Consider the following 19,876-nt stretch of genomic DNA (forward strand, 5'->3'; position numbering starts at 1 on the left):
ACCACTGAGCAGAAAGATTACCAGAGAGCCCAGCCAGGATGGGGCTGGCACCAGATGGGCCCTAAACTTCAGGCCTTGCCAGCTCTGGCCTTGGCTGTGAGCAGGAGCCTTGAAAGCTCCTAAAGCTCCTTTTTTCTTGCCCTTTCCCAAGGAGAATCTGGATGTGTTTTATGAAACCAAACAGCCCGGTGACCAGAAGCAGGGGTCTTTGCACTCCTCCTATGACCTGGGGTGGGGTTGTAAGGAGATGGTGCCTTGGAGGGAAAGCAGAGCACAGCAGTAGCTGTGTGCGCCCAAGAGCAGCCGCCCCCTCCACCCAGGGCCTGCCTCAGAGCAGTCGCTGCCTGCTGGGGGCCCCACCCTGGTATGTGCCTCTCCCACCTCTTCTCCCATGGCTCCAAGCTTGCCAGCGGGGAGAAGATAGACCAGGAAAGGCTTTGTGCCAACGGTGGGTGGGAGCCTCAGGCCCTAAGGCAGCGAGAAGGAGGAGAGGCGGCTAGACTGGAATTTAAGTGACTAGGCCAGGAAGAGCATGTGGGGGAGCTGTGGCCCCAGCGCTGGCCAGAGACCCTGGAGTCTTCGTCCCAGGGTTGGGGGCCAAACCTGCTGAGCCGGGCCACCCCCTCTCCCACACCCACTCCCAGCACCTGGGGCCGACCTATCCGCTAGCGTCTCCGCCTCCTTCGCTTCACAACCTCGCAGCTCGTCCCACCCTACCCGGGCCCAGTACTTGGCTGCCTGCGGGACAGCACTATACTCCCAGCCCGGCCCTGGAGCGAGACCCGGAAGCTATGGGTATGTGCAGAGGGTTTGGGGTGACGGAAGAGGCAACAGAAGCGTACACCACCACCCCGCTCTCAGGCTGTCCTTTACGCGGAGCCAGGGACTCGCGCCTAAGCCAGTGTGCCCGGACCGGTCCCTTCTGAGCTGCGCCCCCGTTCCGTCCTCCGCCCGCAGAGGTGCTTGTTCTGGCCGGGTACCGCGCGCAGAAGGAGGACGAGCTGAGTCTGGCGCCCGGGGACGTGGTCCGGCAGGTGTGCGAGGGGCCCGCACGGGGCTGGCTGCGCGGAGAGCTGGGGGGTCGTTGTGGTCTCTTTCCCGAGCGCTTGGTGCAGGTAAGACCGAACCGGAGGTCGGGTGGAGGAGGGTCTCAATGCGTGCCCTCAGGACTGAGAGCCGCCCCACCGCCCCGCCCCCCAACCTCCTTGCGTTCATTTCCAGGAGATCCCGGAGTCTCTGCGCGGCGCCGGGGAGGCGCCGAGCCCGCGCTGTGCGCGCCGCCGAGGTGAGCGCCAGGCCGGGTGGGCGGGCGCGCGGAGTCTGCGCGGCTCCGGCTGCCCCGGGCAGGCCGTGACCGGCGCGGCCCTAGGCGGGGCCGCGCGGGCACTCCGCGGTTTGTGATTGGTTCTTGGGCACAATGCTCCGCCTTGGGGCGTGGCCTGGACCTCCAGCTGGGGCGCTCCCGGCCCCCCTCTCTCCCAGCTCAGCGGACTGGGGCGCGCGGCTCCAGAGGCCTCTTTCTCTCTCGTCTGACTCCAGGTCGCCCCGCCAAATCTCAGGGCCCCCGAAGATGGTGCAAGGTGAACTTCAACTACAGTCCGGAGCAGGCGGACGAGCTGAAGCTGCAAGCTGGGGAGATTGTGGAAGTGATAAAGGAGGTGAGGGGACGAAGTGGTGAGAGGCTTTGGGCGGAGATGCTGGAGCACGTCCCGGGGTGAGGGATGTGTGAAGAGAGGGTGTGGGCGTTGGGGCTGGTGAGGGGCGCAGAAATGGGAAAGTGAGGGAGCAAGGGAGGAGGGGGCATCGGGCAGAATCCGGGCAGAAACATGGGTGGAAGAATTCTCGAGAGACCGTTGGGGCAGAACCAGATGGCCCTGCGTCCTCCTCCTCCCCAGATTGAGGACGGCTGGTGGCTGGGGAAGAAGAACGGGCAGCTGGGAGCCTTCCCATCCAACTTTGTGGAGTTGCTGGACAGTGGGCCCCCAAGTGAGACCTGCACCCTGTGACCCCGTGAACCCCTATGACCAGACTCTGCAATTTCCAGTGACCCTCCCAGTGGCCTGACCCTGTGACCCCTTTGACCTCTCCCATGATCTAAACTGAATTAGCACACTCCCTAACTTCACTGTCCTCACCAGGCCTCGGGAACCCAGACATGCCTTCAGTCAGCCCTGGTACCCAGCGGCCTCCCAAGGTAAATTGGGTGCGGTGGGCACAAACGTGGTGAGTTCCTCTTGGAGGCGTGGAGACTCAGCTCGTTCCTCCCTCCCCCTTCCCCCCACTAGCTGAGCAGTCTGACCTATGACAGCCCTCCAGACTACCTGCGGACAGGTGAGCACCCAGCCAAAGGGTTCCTCAGAACCCCCTCCTGTGAGCATAGCTGACTTGGGGAAGGGGACACTCAATGCAGCTGATGGGGGAGGGAGTGCCTGACTGATCTGGGGTGAGGAGTTGGCCTTGATGGACTGACGCCCCTCCCCCCCCACAGTCTCTCGCCCTGAGATCTACAGGGTCCTGTTCAACTACCAGCCTGAGGCCCCGGATGAGTTGGCGCTGCGGAGGGGGGACGAGGTGAAAGTACTGAGGAAGGTATGGAAAGCACAGGGCCAGGGAGGTGACCAGAAAGGGTACGTTGAGGAGCCATGGGACCCGGAAAGGAAGGAGCTTGGGGATCTGGCTCACCTCCCCATGGTATCTTGTTCTCCCAGACCACAGAGGATAAGGGCTGGTGGGAAGGAGAGTCTCAAGGCAGAAGAGGAGTTTTCCCCGACAACTTTGTGCTCCCCCCACCCCCAGTGAGTATGGAGCCAGGCATTCAGGTTGGGGGTGGGGGGCAGGCAGCCTACTCTGGACAAAGTTGGGGGTGGTGGTGCTTAGTGGACATTTAGGCTACCCCTAAATATTGGTGGATCTAGAAATGTGGAGACTCTTCAGATTCTGATAACTCTTCTTCACAGATCAAAAAGCTGACCCCACGGAAAGTGGTGTCTCGGCAATCAGGTGGGTGCTCGCGGGAAACCTGGGATTTGGGTTGGGGGGAAGGGTGGGGGTGGGATTTTGCTCTCTGGGGCCCCACCAGTTTAGCTGCCATAAACACCCACAGCTCCCCCGTGGTGCAATATTATAGTCCCTTAGGAGCTACCGCTCTGTGGGTTAAGGACCTGGTAGGTATATATGTGGGTCATTACGTAGGAATGTGTTTGTGTGTGTTCATATTTCTTTGTGTGTTTTGAGAATATGGCTGTCAAGTGTTTAGATTTGTTTCATTTTGTAAGGAAGTACGTGGATCAATGTGTCTGTCTTTGAGACTGTGTTGTGTGTTTGCTCGTCATATAAATGTGTCAATGAATAGTTCCGTGGGGATGTTTTACTTATCTTTTAATGTAATATTTCACATGTGCCAAAACCGCACATAATGTGCTTTAAAACTTAATAATGGAGACCTGTGGACATTCATGATCTGTCACCAAACCAGGAACTAGAGTATTGCTAATGGTTTGTGTGCTCCTTTTCCTTCCCATTCTGCTCCCTCCTCTCCCCCCAAAAGATAATCAGTATTCTGAATTTTGTTTTTATAATTCCCGTTTTTTTTTTATTTTTTTTTTAAGATTTTTTTTTTTTTTTTTTATTTGAGAGAGAGAGAATGAGAAATAGAGAGCATGAGAGGGAAGAGGGTCAGCGGGAGAAGCAGACTCCCTGCCGAGCAGGGAGCCCGATGTGGGACTCGATCCCGGGACTCCAGGATCATGACCTGAGCCGAAGGCAGTCGCTTAACCAACTGAGCCACCCAGGCGCCCTCCTTTGAGTTTTTAAATTTGTTTACCTATATATGTGCCTAAATAATGTATCGATTGATTTTTGCTTGTTTTTGAGCTTGATAAGAATGGTATCATGTTTATAGTCTTCTGGAACTTGCTGTTTCCAATCAACATTATATTTCTAAGATTAATCTATATCATATCTAGATGTAAGTTCATTAATTTTTCTCTGCTATATAATATTCCTTGCAGGGAATTTACCACAGTTTATGTGTGTATCTGGTCTCCTCCTGTTGTTAGCCATTTTCATTGTTTCTAGTTTTTGTTACAACAAATACTGCTGCCATGAACATTTCTCTGCCTGTGTTCTGGTGTGCAGATACCATCATTTCTCTAGAATATCATCCTAGGAGTGGCATTCTAGATTGTAGGGTATGTGAATGTTCAACTTTTATGAGATAAAGTCAGTTTGGTTTTCCAAGTGATTGTACGCTTTAACATTCCACCATTGGTGTATGAGATCCTGTTATTCCAAATCCTCTTCAACACTTGGTTTTATCAGATTTTACTTTTTTATGTGTGAATCTAGTAGGTACAAAATAGCATCTCATTGTGACTTCATTTGCATTTCCCTGGTTAGTTATAATTAGTTGGAGTTCTTTATATATACTGAATACCAATCCTTTGCAGGTTGTATGCCTTACAAATATTTTTTCTCATTGTGGCTTTTTATCTCTTTTTGTGTAATGGTGTTCTGTGATGAACGGGGGTTCTTAATTTTAATGTAGACATATCAATCTTTCATGGTTAGCAGGTTTTTCCTTGTCTAAGACATCCTTCCTGCTCCAAGTTCAGAAAAAGTCATTTATATTTTCTTTAAAACTTTTAAAGTGTTGCCTTTTGTTTTTAAGTGCCTTTATCTTTGTGGCATTGATTTTTAATGAGTGACCCAATTATACTTTTTTCCATATGGGCAATGAATTGCTCCAGCACCATGTATTACTTTCTGCTTGTGAGTTTTACACAACTTTTGTAAGATTTATCTCTAGATACCTCAGATTTTTTTGTTGTGTCTTTTAAAAAATTAAATAGGGGTGCCTGGCAGGCTCCATTGGTGGAACGTGCCACTCTTGATCTTGGAGTTGTGAGTTTGAGCCCCATGTTGGTTGTAAAGATTACTTAAAAATAAAATCTTAAAAATATATAAATAAGTAAATATTAAATTTTATTTTTAAAATATCCTGTTTATTTCAGGAATATAGAAATGCATTGATTTTTGTATATTGATTTTATAGCCGGTCATGGTGCTAAAAACTGATTATTTATAACAGTTTATCTGTAGATACTTTTTAAAAAAAATTTATTTATTTGAAAGAGAGAGAGAAAGCAAGAGAGAACATGAGCGGGGTGAGGGGCACAGGGAGAAGCAGACTCCCCACTGAGCAGGGAGCCCAACGTGGGATCTCAGGACTCTGGGATCATGACCTGAGCTGAAGGCAGACGCTTAACCAAATGAGCTAGTCAGGTGCGCCCCCCCCTTTTTTATTTAAGATTTATTTATTTATTTCAGAGAGAGAGCGCAAGTGGGAGGGCAGATGGAGAGGGAGAGAGAATCTTAGGCAGTCTCCATGCTGAGCATGGAACCCAGCGTGGGGCCCAAGCTGAAACCAAGAGTCAGATGCTTAACCGACTGCACCACCCAGGTGCCCCTGTCTTTAGCTTCTTAATATGTTTTCTATGAAGACAGTTATGTCATCTGTGACTAATGACAATTTTGCTCTATCTTTTCCACTTTTATGTCTTTTCATTTTATTTTCTCATTTTACTATAGTGGCTAGGGGCTCAACACACTATTGATAGAAGTTGTCATGTTAAACATCATTACCATGTTCCTGATTTTAAGTGGAATGTTTCCAGCTTTTCTCCTTTAACAGTGAGACTTACTTAATATCTTTTTTTTTTAAGATTTTATTTATTTATTTGAGAGAGACAGAAAGAGAGAGAGAGCATGAGTGGAGAGAGGGAGAAGCAGATTCCCTGCTGAGCAGGGCTCCATCCCAGGAACCAGAGATCATGACCTTAGCCGAAGGCAGACACTTAACCGACTGAGCCACCCAGGTGCCCCTAGATCTTTTCTTAGATACTCTTTTTGTCAGATTAAGAAAGGACCTTTCTATTTCTAGTTTTAGAATTTTTATCAAGAGTGTGTGCTGAATTTTTTCAAATTGTTTATATGAATCTTTTGAAATGATTTCTCTGGGTTTTCTCCTTTAATCTGTCAATGTGATAAATGACATTTGTAGAATTTTCTAATATTAAGCCACCCTTGCATTCTTGGGATAAATTCAAATTGGTCATGGTTTTATTATCTTTTCATATACCATTGGAATATTTTCCCAGTTTTTCTTAAGATTTTTGCATTTATTTTTACTCTCCTCCTCTGATTATGAATATTATACTGGCCCCATAAATGAGTTAAGGGGTATACATTTTGGTTTTTAATTATCTGGTAGATCTTAAAAAGATGGGAATCATTGTGGGGGCACATGGCTGTTTCAGTCCATAGAGTATACGACTCTTGATCTCAGTTGTGAGCTTGAGCCCTAAACTGGGGGTAGAGTTTACTTGGGGAAAAAAAAATGGGAATCATCATTCCTTGAGAGTTGATAAAACTTGCCTGTAAATCCATCTGGCCCTGTTTTTTTTCCCCCCATTATGGGAAGATTTTAAACGACTTCAATTTCTTCTTCCTTTTTTTTTTTTTTTTTAATTTCTTTAGTAGTTATGGGAAGGTTTGGCTGAAATTCTTTTTCTTCTTCTTTGTTTTGTTTGGCTTAAATCAACAGAAATTTAATCTCTCACAGTTCTGGGTACTAGAAATCCGAAACCAAGATGTTGGCATAGCCATGTTTGCTGTGAAGAGTCTAGGGGAACCATCTTTCCTTGTCTCTTAGCTTCTGGTAGTTGCTGGCAATCCTTGGCTTATGGATATATCTGCCACTCTTCTCTGCCGGTCTTCACATTGTCGTGTGCACCGTGTCCAAATTTTCCTCTTCTAATAAGGTTACCAGTCACTGGTTTAGGGCCCTGATAGAGTGTGACCTCCTCTTAACTTGATTACCTCTGCAAAGACCCCCATACAACTTCTGTTCAAATGGCTTCTTGGAACTCAGATGGGAGGAAATCTTGCATTTTAGGAGCCTTGCACAGACAGCGTTCTTTCGGTCTCCTGGTCCCTGGGTAACAATGGCTAGCCAGAAATCTGGCTAAAATTCTTGAATCAGTTTTATTTTCATTTTTGTTTTTTTAATTATTTATTTTTTAAATAAATAATTTTGAGCCGCCCAATGGGGGGCTCAAACTCACAACCCCGAGATCAAGAGTCTCATGCTCCACTGACTAAGCCAGCCATGTGCCCCTAGTGAATTATATTTGTAATTATACATTTCATCAATGTTTTCTAGTTATTTGTGTAAGGTTATTCATAATATTCTCTCATAGTCTGTATCTACACTTAGTCTTTTTTTCATTTCTAATAATTATTTTTTCTTCTCTTTTTCTTGTTCAGTCTCATCAGAGTTGTTAATATATTCAAATACTTAAAAAAAAACCCACTTTTTTTTTTTTTTTTTTTTAAAGATTGGGAGAGAGAGAAAGGAGGGGCAGAGGGAGAGGGAGAGAAGGAATCCCAAGCAGGCTCCACACCCAGCATGGAGCCCCATGCGGGGCTCCATCTCAGGACCCAGAGAAAAACCTTTCTGTCGTACCTTTTGTTTTCAAGGTTCATCCATTCTCTAGTATATGTTGTACTTCGTTCCTTTTTGTTGCCCAATATTCCATCGTGGTAATGTACGACATTTTATCCATCTGTTTGCTGGTGGACATTGGGTTGTTTTTACCTTTTGGGGTATGAGCACTTATGTACAAGTTTTTGTGTTGGCATGTTTCCATTTCTCTTGGGTGTATGCGTAGGAAAGGGATTTCTGGGTGCTATGATTGCTCTGTAGTAGCTTTGGGAAGAACTGTCACACTGTTTTCACCAGCAATGCATGATGGTTCTACTTTTTCCACATCCTCACCAGCATTTGTTACTCTCTTTTTTATTATAATCACCCTAGTTAGTGTGGGGTGGTATCTCATTATGGTTCTGCTCCAGCTTTTTCTGCCCACTTAAATGTTGGGCATCTTTTCATAGATTTATTGCCAATTTGTATATCTTTTGGAGAAATGTCTGTTTGGGTCCTTTGCCTATTTTTTAATTGGGTTATTTAACTTTTGACTAGAGTTCTTTATATGTCTTGAGAAAAGTCCCTTATCGGATGTAAACTTTGCAAATATTTTCTCCCATCCTGTTGTCTTTTCATTTTCTTACTGGTGTCCTTTAATGCACAAAAGTTTTACATCTGAAGGAAGTCTCATGTCTCTATTTTCTCTTTGGTTGCTTGTGCTTTTGGTGTCCTATCTATGAAACCAGTGCCAAGTCCAAGGCTACACCCTAAATTGAGCGACCTCCCTTCCACCGTGGCAGTGAAGCTGCCAATCCTTGCCGCCGGCCCTACGCTGCAGAGCAGAGCGTCTGCATAGACCAGGCTGGCGGGAGCTAGGGCAGGGATGGGGGCAGGCGCGGGCAAGGAGACCATCAAGCGTAAACACTTCTTAGGTTATCTTATGCCTTTGGTCAATTTCCAGAGCACAGAAATGGTGGTTTTGTCCAGCTTTCTAGTTGCCTTGCGAGGTGAGGATTTGTCTACCGCATCATTCAGCCGTAGCCAAACCCCCTTTCATTATCCATTCTTTTTACCACTGCTTTCAAATGTTCTCCTCCTTGTCTCACTATGTTTCCAGCCTGGTAATTCTCTTTCTGGCTTTTTGGCTGTGTTTTACCTGCTATTTAACCTATATTGCATTTGATTTATTTCAAGAATGCTATTTTTCATCTCTAGTCACTCCGTTTTCCTCCCCCACCCCCCCAGATTTGCCTGTTTATTCCTGATGGTCCTTTTGTTGCGTGCCCTGTAGCACAGCTGTGTTCTCTGACAATTCCAGTACCTGCTGTGCGTCGTGTCTGCAGACTCCCATTCTCAGTGGCCTGCCTTCTCGTGTGTTTTGTGATCTTTGTGTGTGAGCTCAGGACTTGATCCCAACCTGAGGGAGTTCCCGCCTCGGGAGGGGAAGACTTCTTCCAGAAAGGACTTGCTCCTACTTCCGCCAGGAGCCAAAGGGCACCAACCACCAGAGACCACCAGAGCCCTCTAAAAGAAAGGGGTGTGCAGGGGTGGCACTGCCGCTTGGGCCCGTGGGGGACTCAGGGGGCGCAACCTGGGTTTCGGCTCCTCATCACAGGCCCAGGCTCCGGAGCCCAGTAGTTGGCCCTCCTCCTACCCTTCTGGCCTCAGTTTGTCCCTTTTTTGTGGACCTCCCCCACTTCTCTGAGGCCCAACACTGCCTCAAAATTGTATCCTCCGGAGGATAGAATTGCTCTCTAGTGGGAGGGCCCTACCGAGCACTTTAGCAAAAAGCTAAAGTACGAGAAGCTGAAGTCAAAGTGAACGTTTTCTGAGCCTTGACTCTATGTCCCATCCTCTTCTGAGCGCCTCACGTGAGTGAAGTCCCCTCAGACCTCGCAGTAACCCCACCAGGTGTATACTGTCGTGCCTCAGGGTGACATTCCCCTGCTTGTTCTCTCTCAGTAACACCCAATAACTCTCTCACACATGACATATTCTACTTTTGCTTATGTCTGCGGCCCCGGTGGAACCCGAGCTCACTCTGACTGCTGTGGGAACAAGCCGTAGGCAGGGGGAGTGTGGCCAGAGCCCCGCTCGGAGGCTGCCGCCCTGTCCAGGTGAAGGTGGGGGTGCCTCGGTCTGGAGTGCTTAGTGGCAGGGCTGGTGAGAAGTGGTTGCATTCAGGACCTGAGCAATCAGGATTTACTGCTGGTTTGGATATGCAGCGTAAGGGAATGAAAGGGGTCAAGGATGACTCATTTTGTCATCTGGGCGAGTGGGTAAGGGGGTGCGGTGGGGGACACTGGAAAAGAGGCAGATTTGGGGGATGGGAAGTGAGAGCTCAGATTTGGATATGTTAAGTGTGTGATGCTAGTTAGCTCCCCAAGTAGAAACAGGACAGTTGGATAGGAACCTGGAGTTCAGGGGCTAGAAATGAGAATATGGACGTCGCTGGCTTATTGGTGCTAATTAAACCCATAAAACTGGGTGAGATCTCTTAGGGACTAAAGGAGATAGAGAAGACCAAGAAGTCTTCTCTAGGGAGGGTGGGTTGCATTGAGGAAGGTTATTGCTGTAGTCTAGGAAAAAGATGAAGTCTGAACCAGGGAGGCAGCCATGGGCAATGAGCAGGGGACAGGTCATAGAAAAGTATGGATAGAAGCGCCTGGCTGGCTCAGTCCCTAGGGCGTGCAACTCTTGGTCTCAGGGTTCTGAGTTTGAGACACATGTTGGGCACAGAGATTACTTTAAAAAAAAAAGAAAAGCATGGATAAAAAAACTGGCAGGATATGAAGCCATGTCCCCTCCAAAGCCTTCCCTGACAACTGTCTCCTGCTATGTGTCCCTTTGGGTTGCTCCCACAGTTCCCATGCCCACGTGGCATGAGGGTGGTCGGCTTCCCCAGAGTTCCGAAGAGGCAGCGTCAAATGTTCCTCCCCTGTCCCTAGTCCCCTATGCAGAGGACAGGGCCAGCAACTGTTAGATGGATGAATAAGGGAGTGAATGGGTGCCACACTCCCTTCTCCCCTCCCAGCTCCTATTAAGGAACCAAAAAAGATGATGCCCAAATCGGCCCTCCCTACAGTCAGGAAGCTGGTGACAGCCCCTACTGGGCCCAGCAAAACCAAGTAAGGAGTGGGGGGGGGGTGGGGGAAGGAGGAGGGTACAAAGGAAATGCTGTCCCCTGACCCCACCTCCTGGTCTGATGGGAATATGTTCCAGGCCTTCTTGGACACCCAGCGGCGGAGACAGTCAGAAGCGCCCCTCCCGAGACTCGGGTAGGTCTTGTTGCCTCCCACAGTGGGGAAGGAATGGAGGACAGGGATAAGGGTGGCTGTGCTGAAGGACAAAGATGGGGAGAGACTTGGAGTCAGAGGAGCTTGGACCCCTGAGGTTCTGCTCTCATAGGCTCCGGCAGCAGCTTCCTCAGCGGGGGTCCAGCCCACCCTGGTAGAAAGGGATCAAAAACCCAGGCTTCCCGGCAGCGCTCTGCAACCAGTCAGGTAAGAGGCCCTGAGACACCGGGACCACTGGGCAGAGTCTGGTTCCCAGGGCTATGGTTGTGAAGGGTGAAGGATCCCAGGCCAAGGGGAGCCTGACTCAAACTGTCAAGGTACCCATCCCTCAGCTGAGACCTCACCCCCATCACCACAGGAGGAAGAGCAGAGCAGCCTAGCAAAGGCCTCTCCTGTGAATAAAACCCCCACTCTGGACAAGACCCCCAGCCCAGAGAAGACTCTGTCTCCGGATAAGGCCCCCACTCCAGAGGAAACCCTGACTCCAGATAAGGTCACCATCTCCGAGGAGGCCCTGACTCTAGAGTTCAAGACCCCAGCCCCAAAGATCCCCACCCCACAGGATGGCCTGATTCTAGACAAGGCTCCCAGCCCACACAGCCTCGTTTCTGTGGATGAGGCCCCTGCCCCAGAAGTCCCACCAGAGGATGAAGTCCTTGGCCCAAAGATGGTCTCTCCTGGGGATGAGGCGCCCACCCTAGAAAAGGTCTTGACCCCTGAGCAGGTGCCCTCTGAAGAGGCCTCCAGTAGAGACAACACTCAGTTCCATCACTTCTCTCCTGAGCAAGCCCTGCCAGAGTTCAAGTCTCCTGTGGCCAATGAGGCTCAATCCCAAGAGGTCCACATGCCAGAGGAGCCCGATCTCTGCACGACGACACACCCTCTCGATCAGAGGGACAGCTTCCCATTCCAGTCTAAGTCCAAGCCAGGGTCCATGCTTGCCCTTGAGAAGGCTACAACTCTCCTTGAGGAGGCACCTGGGAAGCATGAGGGTACCCCGGAAGAGGAGGCACTCCCCAAAGAGGTGTCCCCCAAAGAGGTAGCCCCTGCCCAAAAGAATCCTCATTCTATCAAGTCGACTGCAGACCCCCAAGAGACTCCCACTCTACTTTCCCTCGTCCCGCAAAATCTCACGGACAGCAAAAGTGACAGAGGCGATATAATGAGGCTACAGGACGAAATGGAATCTTTAAGGAGGTCGCTGGAGTGGATGGCGGTGCAGCTGGAGTAAGTGGGGAGGGGGAGGGGCGTGGGCTGGGAGGGGGCTGGGGGCTCTAAGCCTGCCCAGCCCACCCCTCCCCCTCGGCCTCCCGTCCGCAGGAGGAAGCTGACCGACATCTGGGAGGAGCTGAAGAGCGAGAAGGAGAAGCGCCATTTGCTGGAGGTGGGTGGGGTGCAGATCCCAGGGGGCTGGAGGCTGGCCCTCCCCTGGCGGCCTGTTCTGAACGCCCTCTCCCGACTAGGTGCAGATGAAGCAGGGGACTCAGGAGTCCCGGACCCGGGGCTCCATCCACGCGCAGACGCAGACGCACTGAGGGTGGGCCCGGAAGGGACCACCGCGGGACCTGGGGGCAAGTCAGGCTCCGGCCTCCCACGTCCTAGCACGCGACTCTGAGAAACGCAAGAAAGTAAACTGCCGTGTACGCGCTCGCCGCGCCTGCCTGGTCCGTGCGGGGGCGGGGCCTGCGGGGCGGGGGCGGGGCCGGCCGGGCGCTCCGGGCCCTCCGCATTCCCGGCGGTCTCTCCCGGGCACATCTGGCCAACATGTGGCTCCCATTACCGTTCCCAAGGCCTGCGCGCGTCTATTTTTATCCACCGGATGGCGGGGGCGGGTGGGGGGTGTCTCCTTCGGACGTCTGCCGGGTGCTGGAGAAATGGCCGGCAGGAGAGGCCCAGGCGGGGTCGGGCTCTGCCCGCGGGCCCGGATTCCGGAATCCAGCTGTGCGCCAGAGGAGGTGGGCGGGCCTGCTCTCGAGCCGGGACCCCTCCCAGTTGGCCCCACAGTCCGCTCGGAAGGACTCGCTGGAACGCAGCTCTGCTCAGAAACGAACTCCATAGCCCCCCTCTGGCACACACGGTTAACACGGGCTAATAGTGCCTTAGCGTCAAGGGCAGGGTCCCCGGGCCTGGGGTGTGTGTGTGTGTGTGTGTGTGTGTGTGTGTGTGTGTGTGTGTGATTGCAATGATGCAGGATCCCAGAGCATTCGAAGAACAGGGGCAAAGTGCGCCCAGGCCTTCGTCGGGAAGGAATGCATTTGTGAGGAAGGAATGCGAGTGATAACTTGTTCTGTGCGTGAGGCTGTGAGGTGGTGGAGTGTTTTTTCAGTCTGTGAACTGAATGCAAGCGTGTATGCTGAGGTGTTGGGTGGGTTGATAGAGGTGGTCAGCCTGGTAAAAGAGTCGAGTGGGGTCTCAATCTGGGGCCCCCTGCACGGCAGGAGCCTGGAGGACACTGGGGACAAAAGTAACAGAGGGAGACTGAGTCACTGAGAATGCAGTTTTCATTGGTCATCTCTTAACCGATCCCACGAAAGGGGCTGGGGAACCCTGTGTCCTGTCCCCCACGGGCTTTGTGGCAGGACTGGGTATCCCAGAAGGTGGGGATCCAGGCCCAATAGCACTGGGGGAGCTGTGGGGGCGGGGCCTCCATAGCACCGTGGGCAGGGGCAGTCCCAACGTCCTGGGGCCGCTGTGAGTTCCTGCGCATGTCCAGTACGCAGAGCTCTTTGCAATGGAAAGGGGCCGGTCAGTAATAGTGCATGCGACCCAGGGTGCCTGTGGCCGTGGCGCTGGGCCCCAGCGTGCCGGTGCCCAGCAGGTCCGGCTGCCCGGTGCGCCAAATCTCCCTCAGGATCCGTTCCCGCTCCTCCAGGCGCTGCGCCCGCTCCAGCTCCTCTGCCGACGTGAAGACGTTGACGCTCAGCGGCCCGTCTGGCTCGGCGCTCAGCTCGGGGCCCGGCAGCGTGTCGTCGGGGCCCAGCCGGGTCACCGTGTCCTCGTCGTCCTCGTCCTCGTCCTCGGGGTCCAGGGTGCTGCCGCGGGGGTCCCGGCGCGGCGCAGGGGCCCGGGGCCGCGGGCGGGGCGCACAGGAGATGCTGATGACTAGTAGACACAGGGTCAGCAGCAGGCCAAAGCAGACTCCCAGCACGAAGTAGAGGCCAAAGCTCTCGGGGTTAGCTGGGGGTCAGAGGGCAGAAGTCATGGAGGAGCCCTGGCTCCCTGGCGGGTGGGAGTTACTCCATTTCGGAAGGACTCCAGGTTCTAAGTTTTGGGGGGGGCAAGGACAGTACTCCTTATTTGAAAGACATTAGGTAGCCGCCATCGGGCACTTAGGGACGGGGAGGATGGGGCAGGGAGGTGGGGAGGGGAAGGGGTGGAGTGGGGCGCATGCCCCCCCGGGGCCCGCCCTCACCGCGGATGTGTGCGTAGGCCGCCAGGCTGTTGCTCAGCAACTCCATGTCCCTCCGTGGGGCATCCATGCTGCTCTGGGGGGCGGAGGGGCAGCCCCCCTGTCAGCCTGCGAGGTCAGCAAGGTCAGATCCCACTCCCCAGCCCAGAGCTGATCCTGACCCCGCTTCCTCCGGGTAGCTTCCCTCGCTGGAAGCGCAGCCCCCAGCGTCCGCCCTGGAGAGAGCACATCCCTAACTTTGTTACAGACCTGGGCCCTGCCCGGGGGTGGGGGGGGTGGGGAATCCTTGCCCTGGGCGCAGACGTCCCTCCAACTTGAGGGGTCAGGGAAGTGGGCCGCAGGAGGCTCCGCCCCCTTGTGGGGTCCCCAAATGACGCCCGGTTTCGGCGTCCCGGTAGTGGGATGGAGGAGCGAGAGGCGAGTGCCTTCCCCACTCCCAGGGCGGGCTCCGGGGAGGGGAAGCCGCCTCCCTCTCCCATCTGCCCGCCCCGCCGGGACCCACCGTCCCGGAGGCCCGGGCTCACTCACCGTCAGCGCCCCTCTTCCCCGCTGCCGGCCCGGCGCGTCCGGCGGCTGCATACACGGGACCCCGCCGCTCCCACCCAGTCCGGTCCCGGCTGCCCCGCCTGCCCCGCTCGGCTCCCAGGCCGCGGCAGCGCGGGCCGGACACGGGCCGATGGACCAGCCGGCGGAAAAGTTTCCGCGGAGGAAAGAGGAGGGGCGGGGCGGGGCGGGGCGGGGGGAGGCGGGGAGGAAAAGGGCCGGGAGAGGAAGGGGAGAGGAGCGAGCGACTGGGAGGAGGGGGAGCGAGGCCGGCGGGGCCGTCTGCTCTCCCACAGGAAACCGCTGGGGAGGCCGGTGGCAGGGTCCCGCCCCCAAGCTACTAATAACAAAAATAATAGTAAGGATGAAGTTCTGCCTAGGTGCCAGGCGGTGTGTTTGTGTGTGTGTGTGTGTGTGTGTGTGTGTGTGTGTGCGTGCGCGTGCGCGCGCCCTTTGTAATATTCTTTCATTTAATTCTAACCACCTTATAAAGTGAGTACCATTGTCGCCACTTGACAGATAAGTAAACTGAGTCACGGAGAGATTGAATAATTTGACCAAAGGGGCAGGATTTGAACACACTGCTCTTTGCCCCTTGAGCCCGGGGCTCTTAACCCCTTCTCTACACCTTGCTTTTCCTCCCAGAAGGCCCCCTCCACCCAGGGAAGACTGCCCCTCTTCTTCAGTCCTGCCCCAGATGTCAGTTTACGACAGAGGGGCTCTCCTCCTCCCTCCCAGGGCTCCGGCTGGGAGAGCTCCTGTCACACAGGGTTAGTGAATGTCGGACCGGAGCTTAGAGCCAGGAGCAGGCCAGCCTTGCAGAGCCCAGCCTGGAGCTTCCGCCGCCCCGGTGCTCCGCGCGGAGCCGGCCGCAGAGACGCATTTGCCCCTGGCTAAACCTGCCAGTGCGCGCGCATCCGTTGCCACCTGGGCTCGGCTTGGACGGGCAACGCGTTCTGTGATCCATGTGTGCTGCCTGGGTGATCTTCCTGCTCAGACTCTCACCCCCCCCCCCCGCCTTTCTGGGCCCCCCTTCCTGCGCTGGGGCTTGGGTGAGGGGGAGGCCTTCTTGGCGGGAGCCTCAGAGAGGAGGAGGAAAGGAAGGGGGAGAGGAAATTGCAGACATAGCTGAAGGCGCGGCCTGAGGCCTGTGGGCCAGTGACCCCCACCCCCCCGTGTGTCCAGGCTGGAGACCCCCCACTTCCAGTCCTGAGACTGGGTTCAAGCAGAGGGCAGATGGAGATGGAGAAAGGACAGACCAGTTCCCATGGGGATGGGAAAGGACCCCCCCGGGTGTCGCTGTGACTGTTGAGTCTGTTTTGTGAGCGCGGACGGAGGCATTTCTGCCTCTATCTGTTTGTGTGTCTACTTTCGTGTTGTATCTGCTCGAGCGTTTGTGTGGGGGCGGCTACCGCTGCGTGTAAATCCCTACAGCGGCCCGTCCCCAAATGCTACTTCCCGGGAATGGGGGCTCCGGCGGGAAACAGGACAGACACAGGCCTCTGCCCTCGTGGAGCCGACTCCAGGGCCGGGAGGCAGTCCCTGAAGAAGGTAGCGTGGGCGCTGCTGAGACGCAGAGGGTGATGGAACACACCTGCAGGCCGCTCTCAAGGGGGCGCGGGAGGTGACACCCGCATCCTGCCGTGGGGCGCCTCTCTCCCGGGTGCAGGGGAGGGGCGTGGGGGGGCCCGAGGGGGAGCTCCGACGTTACTGTCCGTGCGGTGAGGAGCCCTGAGAGTCTGGGGGGCCGGCGGAGGCGGCGTCCTGGTTCCTGACGCACTTCGGAGAGACCCCGGTGGGGACTCGCGGTAGCAGGCGGCGGCGGGGCGGGAACGGGGAGCGGTGAGGGCCGGGGCCGCGCGGGCGGCGCCCAGGGCTTGGTCCCGGAAGTGCCGCGGAGCAGGTGAAGCGGGGTCAGCGATTCCTGCCTTTGCCTGTGGCTGTGAGGGAAAGAGGTCGCAGGGCCGCCGCTTGACGCTGGGCCTGAGCCCCTGAGGGAAGCGTATGTGGGGTGCAGGTCTGCGGGGTCGGACTTTCCTTTGAGATGTGCGTTAGATACCCCGGGGGAGGTGTCAGGCGGGGGGCCCCGGGAGGAGTCTGGGCTGGACATGGGTTTGGGAGCCCTCCACACATAAGATGGATAGAACTCCCCGGGAGTGGGTGGCATCAGCCTTGGAGCCGGGAGGGACGAGAAGCCGCTGAAGCCCGAGCTCCGGCCGTGCACCCTTGAGGGTTCTCCTGGGGGAGGAGTCAGGAGACACCCGTGAGGTGGGAGGCAGAGCCGGATGCGATGAGGATGAACGTGAGGCCGGAATCTAACCACCGGCTGTGCTATCAGTGGGTTTCCGTGGGCGCACGGATTCACGGAATGCCTTCCATCTGTGCGAACATTGGGGTGTGCTGCAGCCGTGCTGTGACCCACCTTTTGGTGGGTCTTGAGGATGTTGTGCCTCGGTGGGGATGGCGCACACCTGGGTCTTCCTGAGGGGCCACACGCACGCCTCTCTGTATTCATGAGAGCATACAAGTTTCTGGATCGGTGTTAAACTGTTGCCGCGCTATGCGGATCTCTGGGTATTGCTAACCTGCTGACACGGGTGTCTGTGCCTTGGTGGGTGACGTGTGTGTTGGGAGAGAGTCAGGTGTGACTCAGCCCTGGTGAAGCTGGTGGCCCTGCTGAGCAGAGTGGGGTTTGCGATGCTTACTGGTCCCTTCAGAGACAGGGACACACCAGAGTGTTGCCTTCGCCTAGGGGGATGCATGCGGCCGAGCTAGGCTGGGTGGGAGGAGGGGTAGCCTTGCCCTGGAGGGTTCCAGAGAGGCTGAGGGCTACTCCTGGAGGCCCTAGGGGGGTGCCTCTGGCCCAGGTGGGTGGGCCCCTTGGCCGCCAGGCCCTCCTGCCGACCTGCCGATCTGCTTTTCTGCCTGCCTCGCTCTGCCCGCTCTGCCCGCCAGCCAGTCTGTAGGCATTCCCGGCCACCTGCTTGCCGGTTGTGCTGGCTGGGATCTCGGCATACCCATCACTCGCCTGCCTGGCTTGCATCCCATCTCTCCACCTGCTGATTTTCTCCCTGTCTGCCGGCCTATGACTGACCTGCTGCCCGTCCACCTGCCCACTGGTTGGCTGCCTCTCTGCTCTCCTGTCAGCCTGTGGGACTAGAGATTTGTCACCTTGGGAGGCCCAGAGAGTGATCCTAAGATGAAACTCAGGAAAGACAGGTCTTTTTTATTTTTTTATTTTTTAAAAATATTTTTATTTATTTGACAGAGAGAGAGCACAAGCAGGAGAAGCAGCAGAGGGAGAGGGAGGAGCAGGCTCCCCACTGAGCAGGGAGCCTGATGCGGGGCTCGATCCCAGGACCCCGAGATCATGACCTGAGCCGAAGGCAGATGCTTAACGACTGAGTCACCCAGGTGCCCCAAGACAGGTCTTTTTTAATGAAAAAAGTTAAGACAGGTCTCGGTGGGAGGTCAGGGGGTGCTGAGGGACCCAGAGCCTCTGGGAGGGTTGTCAGGGGGGCTGGAACAGCTCTGCTCCCCTTCCTCAGTGGCCAAGCTGGGGGTCTGTTCCTGACACTGGGGCCTTCCCACTGAGGGGTTCAGGGGCTGGCTAGGTCCTAGATGGAGGGAAGAAGGTGACCCACTCATGGCCTCCTTGGACCTGCTCAGTCCTCTGAATGCCTCTCAGCCCCTGGGACAGCCGCTGGGAAGAGGGCCCAGTGAAATTTGCAGAATGAACCATAAGAGTTATGGATATGGAGTGCCCTCCTGGCACCTGGTACTTGGTTGGCTAAGTGCTATGTGCCCTTCATCTTCAGCTCTCCCGGTCACGCTGTGCGGGTCGTAGCGGGACTCCCATCTAACGAGGAGGAAAGTGAGGCTCAGGGGAAGCATGTATGTGTGGTCACATGGCTGTAAGGGCTGGGGCCTGGCTCCCAACCAGTCTTCCACGGGTTGGTTCTAGGTCATGGTTCCCCACCCAGGCAGACCCAAAGCTGCCTCTTCGTGATACTCTGTATTGATCCTTTTATGCTCCTGAAGTGAAATTTGTGGCTAATATACCCACCCCCGCATCTAATTAAAAGTATAAAGAAATAAAAGGTAATGATATGTATTTGTGATGTGGTCACTCCCTGGGAACGTGACAGCTCTGAGTGCAGACTGGTGCTGGGACATTGCGGTCATGACAGGGTCGGAAACGGTGAGGCGCTCTTGGTACAGTTCGGAGCAACACAAGGTATAGATTCCCTCCACTTTGCACAGTAGTTGCATTCCCCAAAGATTCGGTGTATGTTATGTGTCCACCAGTCCTTCGTGTTTATGTATAAAAGGGAGGTAGATTCTTGGCTCTGGTCATTGTAAACACATTTTCACTCACGTTGTGCAGGATGTAGACTCTGCCTTCCTTGTGGGGCTGTCCCTGGCCCCCACCCTCTAAATGCCAGTAGCACCCTATAATTCTGATGCCCCCCCCCCCATGGACACACAGAAAAGAGGCCTGCCCTCATGGAGCTCAGCATCTGAGAAGGGAAGGCAGATACAATCAACAATCGGACATATGATATCATACCAGGCTGTGGGAAGCACAATGAAGAAACATAAAGAGGAAACCTTAAGGGGTTAGAGAAGGCCAGGTGTTCAGGACAGCCTCTCTGAGGTGACATTTTGAGCAGAGGGAAGTCAGGGAGGCAGCCATGCAAATTATCTGGGGGAAGAGCCTTCCAGAACTAATAGCCCAGGCAAAGGCCTTGAGGTGGAAGCCGGCTCGGCTCTTTCGGGATCAGCAAGGAAGGAGCCCAGTGTGGCTGGCACAGGGACGGAGGCGGGGTGCGGTGCCCACAAGTTAGAGAGGGGGCCAGGCGCAGGGCTGTTTGTGGAGCTTTCCAAGCCACAGACCGACCTCTGGATGTTATCCTGCCTGGGGCAGAAGCCATCAGAGGTGCTAAGCTGAGGACAAAACCGGGCTTGTAAAAAGGCTCATTCTGTCCTTAGGGACACCTAAACTTAGTCCTAAACTAAGCTAGGGACAAAACCGGGCTTGTAAAAAGGCTCATTCTGGCTGCCATGTGGCCCCTGGGTGGTTGTGGGGGAAGGGTGGGAGCAGGGAGGCCAGAAAGCAAGAGGGGGCTCAGGGTGGTCGCA

At 54.4% G+C, this 19,876-nt stretch overlaps 2 protein-coding genes across 12 annotated transcripts; one reads left to right on the plus strand and one right to left on the minus strand.

The window, feature by feature from the left end:
- The first annotated feature begins 765 nt into the window (after positions 1–765).
- On the plus strand, positions 766–12,547 carry SH3D21 (SH3 domain containing 21). Of its 8 annotated transcripts, none has more exons than XM_027591583.2 (16): positions 777–795; positions 958–1,115; positions 1,222–1,285; positions 1,540–1,658; positions 1,896–1,986; positions 2,139–2,194; positions 2,286–2,331; positions 2,489–2,589; positions 2,709–2,795; positions 2,958–3,000; positions 10,521–10,614; positions 10,709–10,764; positions 10,895–10,989; positions 11,141–12,009; positions 12,103–12,166; positions 12,246–12,544. In XM_027591583.2, exons 1-16 carry the CDS (start codon positions 792–794, stop codon positions 12,315–12,317), a joined length of 2,019 nt encoding a protein of 672 aa, XP_027447384.1. In that variant the 5' UTR covers positions 777–791; the 3' UTR covers positions 12,318–12,544. The 8 variants fall into 8 exon arrangements, with proteins under 8 accessions (XP_027447758.1, XP_027447384.1, XP_027447504.1 ...); XM_027591703.2 differs by having other exon boundaries at positions 958–1,034; positions 12,246–12,542; XM_027591786.2 differs by lacking the exon at positions 1,896–1,986 and having other exon boundaries at positions 958–1,285; positions 11,141–11,275; positions 11,507–12,009; positions 12,246–12,545.
- A 415-nt stretch (positions 12,548–12,962) lies between these two features.
- Positions 12,963–14,913, minus strand: EVA1B (eva-1 homolog B). Of its 4 annotated transcripts, none has more exons than XM_027617928.2 (3): positions 14,720–14,913; positions 14,195–14,262; positions 12,963–13,959 (listed from the first exon to the last, which is right to left on the minus strand). In XM_027617928.2, exons 2-3 carry the CDS (start codon positions 14,259–14,261, stop codon positions 13,529–13,531), a joined length of 498 nt encoding a protein of 165 aa, XP_027473729.1. In that variant the 5' UTR covers position 14,262; positions 14,720–14,913; the 3' UTR covers positions 12,963–13,528. The 4 variants fall into 4 exon arrangements, with proteins under 4 accessions (XP_027473729.1, XP_027473703.1, XP_027473720.1 ...); XM_027617902.2 differs by having other exon boundaries at positions 14,195–14,267; XM_027617919.2 differs by having other exon boundaries at positions 12,965–13,959; positions 14,195–14,406.
- Between the last annotated feature and the right edge of the window lie 4,963 nt (positions 14,914–19,876).

The sequence above is a fragment of the Zalophus californianus genome, chromosome 4 (assembly GCF_009762305.2).
Source record: "Zalophus californianus isolate mZalCal1 chromosome 4, mZalCal1.pri.v2, whole genome shotgun sequence".
Taxonomy (NCBI): Eukaryota; Metazoa; Chordata; class Mammalia; order Carnivora; family Otariidae; genus Zalophus; species Zalophus californianus.

Coding starts and splice junctions, on each gene's coding strand:
- SH3D21 (XM_027591575.2), top strand. Junction 2,195..2,285: donor GTACCCAGCGGCCTCCCAAG/GTAAATTGGGTG, acceptor TCCCCCCACTAG/CTGAGCAGTCTGACCTATGA. Junction 12,010..12,102: donor TGGATGGCGGTGCAGCTGGA/GTAAGTGGGGAG, acceptor TCCCGTCCGCAG/GAGGAAGCTGACCGACATCT.
- EVA1B (XM_027617902.2), bottom strand. CDS start 14,770: ATGCAGCCGCCGGACGCGCCGGGCCGGCAGCGGGGAAGAGGGGCGCTG. Junction 14,268..14,719: donor GGGGAAGAGGGGCGCTGACG/GTGAGTGAGCCC, acceptor TCCGCCCCCCAG/AGCAGCATGGATGCCCCACG. Junction 13,960..14,194: donor GGCCTACGCACACATCCGCG/GTGAGGGCGGGC, acceptor TCTGACCCCCAG/CTAACCCCGAGAGCTTTGGC.